The sequence below is a fragment of the Cyprinodon variegatus genome, unplaced genomic scaffold (genome assembly GCF_000732505.1).
Source record: "Cyprinodon variegatus isolate N-32 unplaced genomic scaffold, C_variegatus-1.0 Scaffold839, whole genome shotgun sequence".
NCBI classification, from domain to species: domain Eukaryota; kingdom Metazoa; phylum Chordata; class Actinopteri; order Cyprinodontiformes; family Cyprinodontidae; genus Cyprinodon; species Cyprinodon variegatus.
Genome location: NW_015151292.1, coordinates 218,323 through 235,514, shown reverse-complemented (window position 1 = coordinate 235,514; position 17,192 = coordinate 218,323). Strand labels below are relative to the sequence as shown.

General features: G+C 36.6%; 1 protein-coding gene across 4 annotated transcripts in view; it reads left to right on the top strand.

Annotated features, from left to right (window-relative positions):
- LOC107099134 (helicase ARIP4-like) overlaps positions 1 to 17,192 on the top strand; it is an 84,589-nt gene that overhangs the window by 45,273 nt on the left and 22,124 nt on the right. The window contains exons 1-2 of one of the 4 annotated variants that reach the window (XM_015397136.1): positions 3,176 to 3,408; positions 11,534 to 11,719. The exons of 1 other annotated variant lie outside the window; for it this stretch is intronic. In XM_015397136.1, coding sequence (XP_015252622.1) covers positions 11,713 to 11,719 — 7 coding nt within the window. In that variant the 5' untranslated portion in view covers positions 3,176 to 3,408; positions 11,534 to 11,712. Of the gene's footprint in view, positions 1 to 1,165; positions 1,325 to 3,164; positions 3,409 to 11,533; positions 11,720 to 17,192 lie in introns of those variants that run through there. 2 more of the 4 variants (XM_015397137.1, XM_015397135.1) reach the window with 2 other exon arrangements.

The window sequence follows — 17,192 nt, the reverse complement described above, 5'->3', positions numbered from 1 at the left end:
AATAGCAAAGCAGACAGTGGTACTTTTAATTACTAGGTTAATAACTGTGTATATTTTATTAGACGGTTGGTATAAAATACACTCGTATAATATGTTTCAAACCGCAATAAAGATCTTAAATGAACATATTTGAATGTATTTGAGTATTTTATTTTTTACACTACAACTTGGAATTATGGGTAATCCAGAGCATAGATTAAAACCATAACCGTTATGTACAATGTGTTACCGACGATGGATACCAAAAAGAAAAGAAGAGCTGCTGGAAGAATGGAAAAAACTTCCAAAATAAACACGTTCTTTCAAAGACCTGAAGAGAGAAAGGTGGACGTTGCTGCTACGACGATTGCTATTGCGACCTGGAGATGAATGGAGAGAGCGTTGGTGAGGAGGGGGGCTGTGAAGCCTGTGTTGTGCTAACATGTGGTGGTGCGCTGTCACCAATGGTTCCATTCAAGGTGCGCAGTCACTATTTTTCCTGGTGTGATCATATACTACTGAGAATTGCATAATCGTATCCTCTTGGCCGATGGAACTGCCGCCGTATCCTGAACCTTTATCAGGTGTTGTACTTCATATGGGGCTCACCCAGATAATGTTGCTTACAGGCCTATTGTTGTGTTGTTACGCCATTGGAATTAAGACCTGTCTGAATGTGGAAGTGGTCCCAGCTTGGAACAAGCAAAGTCTAATAAAGTGGTGGTGGATCTTTTACTTCACAGTCTCCTCAGATTCAGACATATTTTCATACAGTTTTAGATCTCAGTATTTAAAATGTCCCTCATCTTAAAAGTTTCAGTTAAATAACCCCACAGTCATCTGCTGCCCCCTCCCCTCCCCAGTCCTCTGGCCCTCCTTCCCTCCATCCTCCTGTCCATCTTGTCCTGATTGAACCCGGTACCTCTGTTACCTAAGGCAGCCTTTCTGTTGTGGGCGTGGCTTGCCGACGTCTCTCCAGCTTCTGTGTCAGTTGACAAAAAAAAGGAGGGGGGAGGGGAGGAAGAGGAGGCGGACAGGAAAAGCAGCCCCACTGGAGGTGTGGAGGGGGGGCTCCTACAGCCGTCCAGCTGAGGCTCTTTTCAGCGACTCATTGTTTTGTAATTGTCCCATTGGCGCTGTGTCCTCGCCGGTGAGCCGGTTAAACTGTGAGACCAGCCTGGATGTTGGGACGCTCACACACACTCTGACACACCAGTGAGGGAATGTACTTGGAGTTTAAAGATGGAGCAAACAGCTGGAGTTAGTTTTTAAAGTGGATCATTTAGGAGGAGGTATGGATCTCTCTGCTCTGTAGGAGACAAAAAGTTTCAGCCACATGACATGGGTGAGTAGCTGGAGTTTCTTTTCACTCACTGGGTGTATGTCAGCTCTTCTGGCTTCAGGCTGACAGCTGTTTTCAAACTGTCCCCCCCCCTGACATCCTTAAGTTCATATTTCTGCCATGTGTATTTTTATCAGACATAAAGCAGGGGGAGATGTATCATACTGACCTACATGTGCTAAAGTGCCATTCTGCCAGAGGAGTGCTCACTGGTTTCATAAGCATATTATGAAATAGAAGCTAGAAGTTGTCCTTGTTCTCCCAGGGAAATCTTAGTTCACAAAAAAAGTTTTAAAGAACTAAATCAACTGGATGCAGGTTTTAATTGTTTTCATACGAATATACTCTAAAAATGATTGTCTGAGTAGTTTTCATTTTTAGCCTCCTTTAATTTTTAATCTCAAGTAGTTTTTTTCTCTTTTTTTAAATATAGCTTTTAGCAAAAAGTAGTAAATTAAGAATTAAGGATTCTTGGAAGGTTTAAATACAGCAAACATGTGACAAATATGATAAATAACTAAAATTGGATTAAGTCCCCTCAGGGATCAATGTATTTTCTTAAAATTTAGGTAAAACTGTTATTTATCAGTACTGAATTGATATGATCATTTAATTTAAAATAGAATACCACCTGGACCACTGTATAAACTCAATTAAATGGACACATAGTTTGTCTCCTATATAATAATAATAATAATAATAATAATAATAATAATTATACATTTTATTTGACAGTGCCCTTCTGGACACTCAAGATCACTTTACAGAAAATAAAAAATAAAAAAATAAATAAAAAGAAACATGAAAATACAAAAATACAAATACAGGAGCATAGAACAGTATATAAAATGTCCTGGTCAGTTTTTGTATTTGTAAAGAAAATAGCAGACAAGAAACGTAATTTCACAGAATTAACATTGAAATTTGTTACCCTTCTACAATAAAGTTTATTAATATTTAAAAGTCCAATGATTAAATGCTTTAAACTCTGATGTATGTGCCTTTTGTGTCTTGGACACACAGATATTTGTAACCCCGACAATTACCTTTTTATATATACAGTATATAATTCTTTACATTTTATATTTTATGCATTGGAAGTTCCTTTGTTTGTATTTTTAGAGTAAATTTACTGACGAAGAGTATCTTTATAAGAGGTTAATTAGCATTAAGTGAATTTTTTCAATCTATTCCTTGATTTGTGTATATTTCCAAAGGTTTTTATAGCACGTTTTTTGTTCTGTAGGAAAGCTTGACCTATAAAATAAAGATTTTAAGTTGAGAAAAGTTAAATAACTGTCAGTTTACCTTTATTTTCCAACACACATTAATGTTTGCTGCGGTTGCCGTATTGTGAGCGTTGTGGTGTCATTTTTATAGGTATTTTCTGAAACCTTGACCCACATTCTTGCAGCCATACTTCTCATTCTTCTTACACAACACAATTGACAGGATATTAACTTTTCTGAGGCATGTGTGCAATGCAATATGTCACTCAGATAATTATAACTTAATGTGCTCCAATGTGTGTCCTGCACAGCTAATGTAAATCTTACTGCATATTTTTTTTTGCATTTAAAGCGTCGTGTTTAGTTTTTAGTTTAAGAAGCTTTAAGAAAGACCACATTTACAGCATGAGTCTGCAGAGTGGCTCCTCCACTCTGCGTGTGTTCGTGGGTGTGTGTGTTTTTTCTTTCGTTTGTGTGTGTGTGTTGGGGGCGGGGCAGTGAGTTACTCTCAGACCCTGCTGTCGACATACCCCCTGAATGGGGCCCCAGCTCCAGCATGCAGCGTTATGTAAGCTTTCATCTGCCTTCCTCTGCCTCACATTAGTTGTTTTTTGAGTAGAGAGAAACATACAGATCGCTCAGCTGTAGCAGTCAGTCATTCACTGAAGCTGCTGATCAAAGATCTGCATTAAACCAAATTTAAACTTAGAGGAGGGTGATAAACCTCCCCACTTATATTCAGATTATTTTCCCCCTGAAACAGAAGGGGGTTCCAGTGTGACACAGACAGGCAGAGGGGTCTGTTTTTCTTTCCCCTGATCATCATGCTGCTTCTGGATGAATCCGAGTCATTTGCAGGTAGGTGGCTTTACTTCTCACACATCTTACATGGGCTTAGTGTTTATTTGGAGGATAATCTGTAGGAAGTTAGGTTTTAGAAGTAAAAGATTTTGCTGATAGAGCTGATAGAGAATTTGAAATTAGATTATTAAAGAGCAAAACAAAAAATATATATATATATAGGAATCTTTAAAGGCTGTAGTTGATGAGGGAGATAATGATTGGTGCTGCTGTGGTGCAGTGCTTCTAGTATGCAACATCCTGTTTGCAGAAAAGTATCACCAATAAAAGGCAAGTTAGGGCAATCAAAGCAGTAAAAAGAGAAATTTAAACATACAAACTATTCAATGTAGAGAAAATGTTTAAAAGTTAAGCAAGGAGGCAGTTCAGCACCTCAGAGGTGATGGTTGTTAAGTTACTTAACATTGTTGTGTAACAGCAGATTCATCCCTACTTAAGAATGCATGCTCTGTCCGATCAATAGTCCGCAAAAATCTTTAACTTTTTAATTTATTTTTCATACCTCTGATTCTCTCGGAGATTCTGTTTTGTTTTGTCTTCATTTTTTTTTCACTTTTCATGCTTTTGCCGGTGTTTTCAATTCACGTATGCAGCTTCTCTTGTCATCCGGTCCTGCCTCCTGATTGGCTGCTCGTTTGATTACCTAAACGCAGGCTTGTTCCTGATTGGTGGAGCCAGCCAGGCCTGAGCCATGCTTGAAGTGTGAGCATGTGGAAGCAGGAAAACAGATGGTTCAACAGAGCACTAGGTTAGGGGGCTAAACATGTGAGTCAGACTAAACTAAAAGTTTGGAGTGCATTTATGCCTTATGTTTTTTTATTTTATTAACTCAGCCAAAAAATAAAAAATAAAATAAATAGAAAGACATCACTACTTTTAATTCGAATTTTCAAATATATTTCCAAACAAACTATTTTTGTGACATCAACTACTTTTGCCATATTATTCCAAATTATCTAGTAGACCTACACCATAAGGACATGTTCAAATTCTCTGTTCAATTTTTTGCAGCATTGTTAGATAATGTTGGATGTTTTTGTTTCTTCTGGATTGAATCTTTCTGAACATTAGTGCTGAAGCAATGAATCGATTATTGAAATGAATTAATCAATTAATCGTTACCTGGAGTATAGAGACTCAAAAATGTGTCTTTAGCTGACAGAGCAACCAAACCTAGAGCAGCAATTATACCAAAATTCTAAAAAAAAAAAATATATATATATATATATGTATATACCTTTTGCATGTAAGATTAAAAAAAGTCTATGAATATGTTCAAATCAGAAATCCCCAAGTAGAAAGTTTTTTGTTTCACCTGGTTTAATTTCATTTAAATTCATTTACCATTATTAATTGATTAATCGAAAAAATAATCGTCTGATTTATCGATTTGCAAAATAATCATTAGTTGCAGCCCTGATAAACATACAGATTATTACACCATTTAAACTTTTTTTCACTACATTTTTTTTTCTTTTGTGATGCTGTGGCTTTGACTAGCTGATTCTAGTGTCTCTACTATAAAGTATGTATTTATTTCTAGCCTTTCTGCGCTATAACATACTCCAGTCCTTTACTGGTATTTGGGATAAGCAGATCTAACTAGAAAAGCAAAGTCTGTGTATTTAAGACAATGTAGATCCTACCTTTATCTAATACTTAAAAATGTCCAAATTCAGTGTGTGCAATGGTAGAGATTAAAGTGTTCAGATTGAAGACGCAGAACAACATTCCTCCACTCTCCTCAGGCTTCCTGTTACCGGCTGAACGTCTCGTTCTCTTGCGGCCGGAATAAGCCTTGGATGTGGAAGAAAAGTAAAAATGACCCAATAGCTGTTTCTTTTTGTTGGGTTGTGGAGACGGAGTAGTTGATAACATAGCATGTCTCAGAAAGAAAGTCAGTTTTTTTTGTGAATAAAAAAATCAGGAAAATAGTTAAACATTGTAAGTTTTTTTTTTTCTGGTTGTGGATGTATGAAGTTTGCATGTGATGCAAATGATTGTGTTTCCTCTTTGCACTGTTAGATGTTATTTATGGTATTCTTGCAAAAATGCACAAAGCTAAAAAAGAGGGTGCATATTGATCTGATGTGGAGAATTTATAAATATCCACATTTCTTTTTTTTTATTTTTCTTTGGCTGTCTGGAACATTTGATGATTTATTATCACTGAAACAAGTCGTGATCAGCAGTGATAAGGGCTAAAGAACGTTCAGTTCTCCTTCTAAACCATGGTGCTGTGGGTGTGTATCTTCATCACAGAGTGAGTACAGTCTGTCCGTTAGTGATGAATGGCTTTTTTAAAGAAGATATAAATTTAGTAATACACCTGGGCTATAATAAGAGGAAGGGAATGGTTTGATAAAGTTTAGATTGGTTGTTCATGTCAAATAGGGGCCAGAGTCATTGAGATGGTACAACCTCAGAGTCCGAATGCTTTTCTAAAATTTCCTCTTTTTTTTTCCTTTCTTTGAAACATTTTTATCTATTGACAAAGTAGCATGTTGTTGTTCAGGTGGCAGTACATTTTTTTTTATAAGGAAATGGTTTAAATGTGCAGATAAAATGCAACATGTTAAACATTTGATCAAGTTTTGAGCATTGATGCACACCAACATGAACCTGCTTGTTTTCTATCATAGAAAGGGAAGAAACTACAATAAATAAATCTCATGCCATCAAATATCCAGTCCTGTCGCAAATATTAACTTTGTTGTTTAAAAATATTGCATGTTTACTGGGATAAAGGATGTAAACGCTGCATCTTTTTTCCAGATGGGATAAAAAAAAGTCACATTTGCCATTAAATCACAATTTCGGCTTTTTTTTAATCTTCCCTAATGATTTCCTTACCAGCTTGTAATGAAAGCTATAAAAAAAAATCAAAGAGTGGCTACAAATAGTTAGATAATTACTGGCTTAATAAAGAAAGGATAACGTAACTCTTGTGTGGAGCAATCAGCAGGTTGAGGTTGAGATTATCTTCATCCAGAGAGAATTTATGCATAACCTTGAAAGAGATTAAGCAACATTATGAATCAGATAATTCCTTTAACATTTAAGTAGAACTTGCATAAATCACCAAGGCAGACTTGTACACACTATGGCTGAATGTATCAGCATGTTTTAATTTGTTCTGATATTTAAAAAGTTAGGTCTAAGAAATGATCCTATTTGAGTTTATCACTGATTATAAAGAGTTTTTTTTTTATCTATTGCCTTTTGCATCTATTTCTGTAGATTTTACTTTGCTGTGTTTTTGGTTTTCTTACCACCTAAAGTTATTTTGCATCTTAACCCCTCCTTGTTGCTAATTTACTTATTTTAATTGCTTTGTGTATTTATATATATATTTTCCAAATGATCAAATAACTCTGCTGTCTTATTACATGTTATCTAACTGTTGTGATGTGGGTGGAGATGCTCACTGACGAGTTCATAATCTAGTCTATGAAGGGACTTATAGTTGGTTTATTTCAGCTATTGCCTGGATTAAAAATGAACGACCTGTGTGACACAACTGGTTCTTTAGTCAGGGGAGCTTTAATGAGTTGCTGTGACTCAGCAAACAGGGTTCTGTCTGACTGGACAGTTTGTCATCCAATTTTCAGACGATAACATTCGCTGACCACCTCTGAGAAAGTATGATAAAATGCATCTTAAAAAGATCTGCCGGTTCTTCTTGACATTTATTAGAGTTGGCCTGATTATCTAGTCACAAACTCGGACAGAAACTTAACATGTTTTGATTTGAAATAGAGCAATACGTTCTGACACAGGTTTGTGCCAGTGTGTCTCTCAGTAGGTGGGATTTCTCAGACGTATCTTGCAGAGGCTGAGAACACGCTCTGTCTGCCAAAGGACATTACACAACAGGCTATAGTTTGACCAGCACACTGACAGCCAGTTGTAGCTTCCAGCGTTCGTCCTCTCCGCCTCTTTCCTCCTCGTCCGATCGCTCTCCCCTTCCTCCTCCTTCTCCTCCTCGGCAGCTTTGACACACTGGCCTACAAATTGTTGGGTTCTACCTTGCCTCACCTCCTGCTTATTACTTTGACTCCCTTCCTTATTCCTCTCCTTTCTCCTCGCTATGAGTTTCTCATATAACCTCATGGTTTTAGTGACGCATGTTGCCAGGAGGAGCGTTTCATAACCTACCTGCCTCGCTCTAATAAAGCAGCCCTTATAACTAATTCAGGGCAGTCTGTTATATAAGAAATGAATGTGTATGTGTGTCCATCTGCCCGGGTGAATCTGTGCCTTATTTGCTTGTTCAGCTTTTGACCTCCTAAACAATAAGTTTAGATTTAGATTTTCTGTTGAAATGTTTTCTTTTTTTAATATCAAAATAAAGGAACTTATTGTAACTTCCACATACAGTTGAAAGCAGACATTTAATCAATATATACTCTTTCTTTTTTACATAATAATTAGTTTTATTTTCTCTCCAGAAAAGCTTTCTTTCAATTCTGATGTCTTCATATAATTATAAAGAATTCAGTTAGTTAGAAACCCTTTTTTATTGTAGTCTCTATGATCTACGTCTTGATTTAATGGAGGAGGTGTAAATTAACCAATTAGAAGCTCTGGCATCACCATTGTGGCTTTTTTGTCTTTAAAGATTAAAAAAGAAAAAAAAAAAAAAATATATATATATATATATATGTATAAATAAAGAAATAGATAATAAAAAACAAATAGGAATAATGTGGGTTATCCTAATGTACCTTAAATAGGAAAAGTTTATGCTTATTTAATACCTTTGTATATAATGCTTTAGTTAGTTTCCGCAGTAAGTAAAATGTTGAAAACCTCTACAAGATAATCAATCTCACAGCCGGAATGTGACTGAATAAACTTCCTGTTTTTCTCTTTGTCTATTGATGTATTGATCTGTTTATCTGTTGTTTTCTCATTTCTCTCCCACCTATCACCTCATCATCAATACTGTCTGTTGCATTTTCCTTTTACTCTAAAATCTGGGATTTGAGAGCAGTTGCTAAAGTATGTGAACAGCTTTCCAAACAGCCTGAGCGAGATGCAATTATCAATGCACTGACGGGGAAACGTCGGTAGCTCTGTGTTTTCTTTTTTACCTGTAAAATCGTGCTTTTCATCTCGTAAATGTGTTCTGGATGTTTATGACCAGGTGCATCTTTGTGAGAGTACGCTACGCGCTCAGGACGTGAGGTTGGTGTGAACACGGCGGTTGTGTAACAGCCAGAGGCAGCAGTTATATAAGCGTCCCTTCTTGTCCGAACCGCCTCAGCAGCGGTGGCTCGTCTTTTTAGGAAGCAGCTCCCTTCTGATGTCAGACTGAGAGCTTATGCTGGTCTGTGTGTTAATAAGAAAACTAATTGGGTTCCTGATATGTGGGGTTGTTTTGTGTGGCAGTGTTAGGACATCTTTGTGGAAGTTTTGTAGGAGGCATACCTTTACTCTTATTCCAACCTACTGACCTGATTTAACACATCTAGTTTGATCTGTGAGCTGCAGGTTGGTGTTAAATCAGATAAAGCTTCCTGTTGTCTGGGGTTTTTCCGTCACAGGTTATTTGTTGACAAAAATGTTAGATTCTTCAATTGAACAAACAGAACAAAAACTTTTATTTTTTTCACTTGTTTTCTCTGAGTTAGCAGCTTTTATTTCCAAAAGAATTATATTTTTCTGATTATTTGAGACAGTAGCTACAACATTAATCAAGTATTCTCAACCCACTGGAAAATAAAGGACTCATAAAGGTCACGTAAAAACCATAAGTTTACATGTAAATTCAGAGGAAACTGCTCCCTTTAAGTTTATTTGGATTTGATGCATTTCATAATAACTCATTTCCAAAGTTGGGCCCATGACCCCAGTTGGGATCCTAAAAAAAACTAACAATATGGGTCTGGAGGTGCCGTTCCAAGGTAAAATGTGTGTGTGATGTGTTTTATAGTGTCTTTTTTTCTTTAATTGTCTTTGTTGCGTTTCATAATCCCAGCGTTACACAATTCCCACTCATGATTTCCAAATCATGTTGAATAACTATCATGGCATGGTGGTAGAAGGGGGGCATAGGGATGTATGTTGTTTGCTTTTCTCTTTTTGAACACATCAAGCTGAGAATCTGAGCCTTTTTTTTTTTTTGTTCAAACCTTATTTTGATAAAAGGATTAGAGAAACCATTCTAATATTGTGTTTCATTGACGTCTTCTATCCATTTCATTCCGGTGTATTTCTCAGAAACCTCCAGGGTTGAGTAATCAGTTTTTCCTGAGTGTGTGTGTTTCAGAAGGATTCTCCACAGTAGTAGTAGGATATATCTGCTGTCATCTGTAATCTGCTTACATAGACGGCAGCTGGAGGGCATTGGGGCATGACACAGACAGAATGCCCATTTCACTCCCTCTTTTTCTTCCTTATTTAATGAGATTTTATGTTTGCGAATAAAAAAAAAAAGATAGCAGAAGCAGGAAAGTGTAGATATTAGAAACAGGATTTATTTAAAGAGGGAAATAGATATTGAGATGGTTGAAACTGAGGCAAACAGTGGGACCTTGGGTAAATGTTTTGCACTATTTGTCTTACCACTGTTGAGTCTGCAGAACTTTAAATGGGGTCAACGACTGAGGAGCTCGGTCTAGACATCAGTCCTCAGCTGCTTAGCTTCATGTTTTATAGATGCTAACACAGAAATGCTAAAGCTAGTGATGCAGGGATTTCCTTAACCTTTGTAAAGTTTATAGATTACAAAAATAGCTTTATGGAGAATTGCTATTGGTGTAGAATGTTACTGTTCAGATTTGACTAGCCTATTTGCTGCAATTTTAATAATTCAAACATTGGCCTACACTTAACTAAGATGGGTATCTGCTGTTTAGGCTTGCAGTTTGAATAGTAATAGTTCTATAAAGATGGAAGTCGATGGTGACTAAATTTTTCTGTGTTTTTGTACAAATCGTTAAAAGTTAAACGTCGTCAAATCACAGTGATTCATTACCTCATCACTATTCATCATTCAAACAGACACAGGGAGCAGAAATTTAGTTCAATCTAACAGCAATAGATCAGATTTTGTTCCAGCTATGTGCTGATCCTCATGGGAAAGGTTGTCTTCCTTCAGGCAAAACAATATAGCTTTCGTCCACTGGGTGGAGCCCAAAAATGCTGATTTGCATTTTTTTTAACCATAAAAATATTCTCTGATCAGTATAGAATTTCTAGATCCACTCTGAATGGTGCAGTTACATTTGATTGCAAACTGGAAGGTTCTAAATTAAGCATCATTTTATCATTCAGTCCAAAAATAATCAAAACTGAAATAACTAATTTCCTTTTATATATTAAGCTATAAATCAGATGCTGGCCTTTTATCTTGCCCATCAAATCCTTGTAATAGAAATGAATCATTTCAATGGATTTCTCTCCTTGAAAAATAAAATTTAAAAGAATAAAAAAAAAAAAACTAAATGGATTCAAATTAGATCTTGTCTATAACTATCAGAACTTGTTTGCTCTAGTGATTACAGACATTTTGTACATTCAGAGGTTTGAATTAATGGAAAAAGCATAATTTTAAGTTAATGGCTTCAACATAAGATGTCAGATCAGTAGATATCCTTCCTTATATTAGAGTATCTGTGTCTCACTTAAAACATTTAGTTTCATATTTAGGGGCTTGAAATAAAGGCTTAACCGGTACATTTATTTTGCCACCCTAATGTAATCAAAACAAACTTGTGAGACATCCTCTTCTAAAAAAAAAAAATTATTTGATATATAGAAAGGTTGTAAAACATGACATCTCATTAAACATGCAGAAAAAAGAAAAGCCAACAAGTAATGTGCAAAAAAAAATTATAATTTGTCACTTTTGGTGGACAGCATAGTGAGTGCAGTGGTTGAAACCAAGTTACCATTTCTAAGAGTAATTAATTTGTCAGGCAGATGAGATCTGCTCTTTTGCTTTTTTTTTTAATGTAGTCCATACATATTTGTTTTCAATTTATAGACAGGATAAACATAACTATCTTGCAGCTTAAAATAAACTCTCAGCATATGCCATAGATGGATTTATTTATTTAACCTTGTTGTTGCAGAAGGAATCCCCGTAATAAACTTGTTTCATTGTTTTTCTCAGGTTTTTCCCTCAGTTGGTTGGAGGAGCACCAAGTTTGTTTTTCCCCCACACATCACTGACCAAGTTATTGAATTGGAAAACCTGCCACGGCTGCTGTGTTACTCAGTGACACTTCAGACTCCTGATGAGACAGCTCTTTATCAGGCGCTTACTCGCATGTTTTCTGCTGCTCTTTAGACATGAGAGGTCAGACCTTCCCACTCACCTTCAACTCATTTTGTCTTTAGATTTAGATCAAAACAGTTTTGTTTGGTTTTAATCTTCCAATTCGTGTTCTGCTGGTTGCAAATTGATGGTTTGATTCAGTCACCTAGCAACTGGTAGCCCTTACACTTGAATTTTCTCACTCCTAACGAGGTGGGCACGTCTCATAGGTGAAAATGACATGAAGATTTGAATCATCACGTAGCTGCCTCTTACTCTAGAACTACTGCTGCTATTTAGCTCTTCACTTTGTTTCTAGTTTTTTGATTAAGTCCAAGGGTTCTCTACTTTGTCAGATTAAGTGCACAGCGATCATAATAACAGGATTACAATTAGTGTGACAAAAACTCAGCATGTCAGAAATGTTAACAGCATTGCCAACATACCTTAGTTCATTAAATCCTTTAGTCACACAATGAAAGAAGCTGCCAGAATCCTAATATGCTTAAAACTGTCCACCTGAATGTGCAGCACTGAGAATATTTAAGACATCTATATCAGGATGTTTAGGCAACTTGGAAATTAGTCTAGGTTGTTCCATTTTACATTTTCACTCACAGCTAAATTCTTTGCTTACTAGACAGGTTATTTCAGTCAACAAGCTATATTATTTTCAAAAAAACCTTTAATTTTTTCCCTTATACCCTCTGAGCTGTTTTTGTCCATGTTCGATCAGCAAACTTAGGCTTAACTATCAGCTTAGTTTTATTTTTATACTAAAGCAGAGCAGTTTAAAAGCATCCTAATGCATGCAATGGGTACTTTAAAACTCCCAGCTTAATTTAAAAGTTGTTTTTACAGAAGACTATTTTTCATCTTTATGTTGTTCAAATACAAAAGCACTTTGTATTTGCTGATCATGAAAGTAAAATAACATTTTTTTTTTTTTTTTTGCAGCAAATAGATTTAGGTGTTTTTACTTTTTTATTTAAAGGACTCCAATTAAATCACATAAAAGTTTTTGGTACAGAGTTGATCATATATAATAAAACTCAGAACCCCATATCGTCTCTGTTTATAACCATATTCTGCATCTTATGAATTTCTGACAATTTGCGTCTTTAAAACAGCTGCTAAAACAGATGGTTGCAGAAGAAAGAAGCTGTTGGCAGAAGGAGCCGATTAACTGAAGGTTAGGACATGATAAGCTGACTTTAATATAATGAGTCTCTACCTTATTATAATCATTTACATTTGTCTAAATGGGGAGTTTAATGGATCACTGCCATTCCTGTAAGGTGTTGAGATTTTGGGATTTGCAGTTTCTTTGGATCTCAGTAAGAGGAGCATAGATTAACCTTTTATTTATACAAGTTATTTAGTGCATTTCAGTGGGTGGGTTGTGCAACCTTTTAGGTCATGAGGGGCTAATATTCCTCTGAAAAATACCTGTAATGTTTTTTCTTTCAGTCTTTGCCATTTGTTCTGCTGTTTTTAATGAATCAAAGATTTCAGCCCCATAAACACATATAGAGACAGCATATAAATGTACGCTGCCTCAGAATAATGTATAGAGCTTGATAAGCTGTTTTACTGTGAATTTCTTCAGGTTTATAATAATTTAGCTTTTCATAATGTTAAAAACTTTGTTTTTAAACGTAGACCTAAGCTTTAAAAAAGCACTCCAATTATTTTACCGCATAAATGTGAATGTTTAAGCTGAGATAAAGCCCTTGTTTCAGTCATAAAACGTTCACAGTCTGCCTGCAGCTGCTTCCAACCTGTTAATTGCCTGAATAAGAGCATCCCACTCTCCTATTATTGGTAACTTCAAACAGGAATCTGGAGAGCAAACAAGGCTCTGCTGCACTTACTGACTTTTATCTCTTTTATTTAAGTTTTCTTTGGTTCACTGTAAAGGGTTGTCATTTGCTGGTTTAAACCTTTTAAATGAAAATGCAAAATTATTGCTGCAAACGAGATTTGAATCGTGTTAAACTAAAACTGGACTCAGTCTCAGCTGAAGCGGGCCTGTAAGGGGATCAGGCCTGAAAGCAAAAGGTGCATCTAAGAGCTTCCAGAAGCACATTTCGTAACAGATGTGAATAAAATGCTCTCTTTCTCTTAGTGAATGAATCTTTAACTTGTCGGCCTTTTGACCCAAGAGCAGGAAGCGGTCCTGATTCCCAGAATTTGCGTCTGCTTGGTTTGCCTATGTGTGCAGCTGCAGTATTTTTAATGGGTTTTTATTTGTTTTCCACATTTTCTCTCCTGCTTCGAACACTGACCTCGCTTTGATCTCTCTCTCCTTTCCTTTTTCCTTTGCTTGTCCTGCCTCCGCATTGTCGTCGGCCTGTTTGTGTGTGAGTCTGCGCTGATGTTGGGGCTCTGTGCTTTTCAGGAACTGTTATATAACCGTTGTGTAAGGTTGTGCTGGACAAATGGAAAATGGGGTTTATGATGGTTTCCAGGAAATGTAGCTAATAACATGAATAAAAAGATTGTTTTCTTTCTTTCTTTCTGTCCCTCGTGGGATCAGAGGATAAGGTTAATTAAACTGTTTTATTAAACCCACTCCATTTTAATGAGAAGAACCACAATCCCCATTCGTTCTTCTCTGGAAAATCTAAACCATCTGATGCACTAATGTTGCTGGCAGCTGAAACAAGGGAAAGCAGTGATTCATTTCTGATAGGAACTCATACTCTCTTCTTTTGTATCACATTTGCATTTATATACATTTAAAATTAGAACAAATTCAAAAGAAATTGTGGAAGTATGTATATGATATATTAAGGCTTAGTTAACTGTACGTTTGCTGTAAGGCTGATGATCCCTGCCTTAGACCCTATCCAGCCCATCGAGGTGTATTTATATCTTTAGATCCTGACTCCTTGATTGTTTTATAGTAGAAAACGTAATTTAATTTGTTCCGGATCTCAAATGCTACTATCTTTTGAAAGCATGTGAATATACTGTAATTATGTGGAAATGTCAGCCTTGTTAAAGCATTAGGAGAGAGCTGACGGGGGTCACAAAACAAAAGACAAACAGCCATTGCATTTGCTCAGACATTTCAGCTAAAGACCAAAGAGTCTGAATGAGATACCAGAGCTGATTAGAGTCTAAATATGTGTGCTTTTATAACCACAAGCTTTCCTATATCTTGATTTCTTCTTAAGCCAAAAGAGAAGAAGGTTTTCTTTCTGAAACATAAAATGTCAACTTGTCAATCACACAGATACGTGGTAGAGCTGGTGTCATTAGCAGCCTGATTAAGAAGTTTGTCGCCATGTAGACAGGCTGTCGGGGCGTTTTATGTAAGTTGTTTTCCACTTCATACTGAGATCATCATCATCAACAGGCTCCGTGCCCCAAGAATTTTCTTTTTTAGTGAGTGCCACCAACCATATGTACGCTCTCATGCCAGGTATCACGCTGTGAGCACGTCTTCTGCCTGTGTTGCGGGGGGAGGCTTGTGTGCGTCTGCAGTATAATGGCTAATGTGTGTCCGGGTAGCATCCCACTGTGTCCAATCTTCCCAGCAGAATCGCTGGACTGAACTATAACCTTGACATGTGTGTTTTTTTTATACCCTGGGAGGGGTACAAAACCTGTCAGCACATAAAGTTATGAAGAGTTTCTCTAAAAATATGGGAACAAAACTGCTGTCAGATGTATAAGAGACTTTAAAGAGGGCAATTTAAGCTTTTATGGTTAGTTGATTTATTTTAGATGGGGCTTAATGGAGGAAATCTGTTCCATTTCTAGTATGTTCCCCACAGATATACGAACATGAGCTGGTTTACATGTGTGTTAGATATTTATGTATTGATTAATGTTCTTTTATGAGCGCTTGTCCTTTGAAATATGTCTGTCTGTGCGTCAGTGTTTGTGCCTTGTCTTGTGTTTCATAAGCCGTCCATTTTTATGATGCAGTTCTTACATAAGCTAGAGATCTGGTTCAGTTTGCTTCCAATAAAACGACTGAGAGAAAGAGGAGCAGGAGGGCAGGAAGGGAAAAGGTTAGATTTAAGTATGAGCGGATTTAGGGAAACGGATCAAAGATCAGAATGAGCTGCAGAACAAGGTTAAACTGTTATTTTTGATTGATGTTTGGGTTCGGAAAAGAATTTTCCCCATGCTGATTTAGAAAAAGTTTAATTTAGGTTTGTGATGATTAAGACCAACAGGTTCACATGCAGATGGAGAAGACAGACATTAAAAATAATAGAACACCATGAGGCTCAATTAAGATTTGGGTGTAAAATATTTCCAATTTTCTTTTTTTTTTCAATAACTGTTTCTTAGAAATGCATCCATGTGGTGGATTTTCAAACACAAGTGTTTTTTTTTTTGCCTCCTTATTTCAGATTTCTTTTTAATAGGTAAATAAAAGATATAAGAGCATGTTTTTTTTTTTTTTTTTTCCATTTCTAACCCTGCTGCTATAAGGAGTCAATGGTTGCACGTTGATTGTACTCCATCCAACCTTTCTGTTATGTGCTTAAAATGTTACTCTCTCTCATCCTTAGTTACAGATTACTTTTTCACTCTTTCTGTCTTTATTTCAGGCTTACCCCTGATCAGGGATCAGTTATTTTTGAGTCTTCTTTACTTGATTTTCACAATATAAAATAAATATCTCCAGTGTGTCTTGATTGCACTAATGAAAGGTGCATTCACTGATTCGAAGAAGATCAGATCTGTTTGGTTCAAACCAGCCTAATGTGTGTTTAAGGGAATTATTCACGGCCCAGGGTCTTTATGCATGGAGTTTGCATGTTGAGCACCTGAGCATGCTCACAAAACAGTCCAAAAAAATTACTGTTAGACACACTCCTTAGGCGTGAGTGTGTGCGTGAATGGTTGTTTGTCCTGTTTGTCTCTGTGTTGCCCTGCGATGGACTGGCGACCTGTCCAGGGTGTACCTTGCCTCTCGCCCATAGAAAACTGGAGATAGATACCAGCACCCCTCATAACCCCACTTGGGATAAAGCGTGTCAAAAAATGGATGGATGGATCCATAAATGCTGTTTACCAGCCGGCTCCAGCTAAATACTTGAAATATTCTATTTTCAGTCATGAAAGCAGACAAACTTCATAAAGCCACTCTACAGTGGTTTCTGAAAAAGCTCCTGAAGCATCTAGTTTTACACAACTAGTGTTAGTCCAGGACACACTGCTGTGTCACGCCTCGTCATATAGAAATGTCTGGCGTCTCCTTACCATTCAGATTCATACTAACATTCATGGTGATCCTTAAGATATGAAACAAAAGGGAACTGGTAATAATTATAGACGGTGTGACCACGTTTTACCTAATTTAAGAGCGTTTCCTGGTTATTTAGAGCTGTTAATCTGTAACAGTGAAACAGCAGTTCATGCAATTTTCCCTGAGTCATCAAGTGTTATAAAACATTGTTATGCAAGCCTCTCTGCTGCTGCTGTTGTGACTTGGCAGACACCATATTTTTTGTTCCAAATAACTCCTGATCCCTCTATTTTCTTTAAA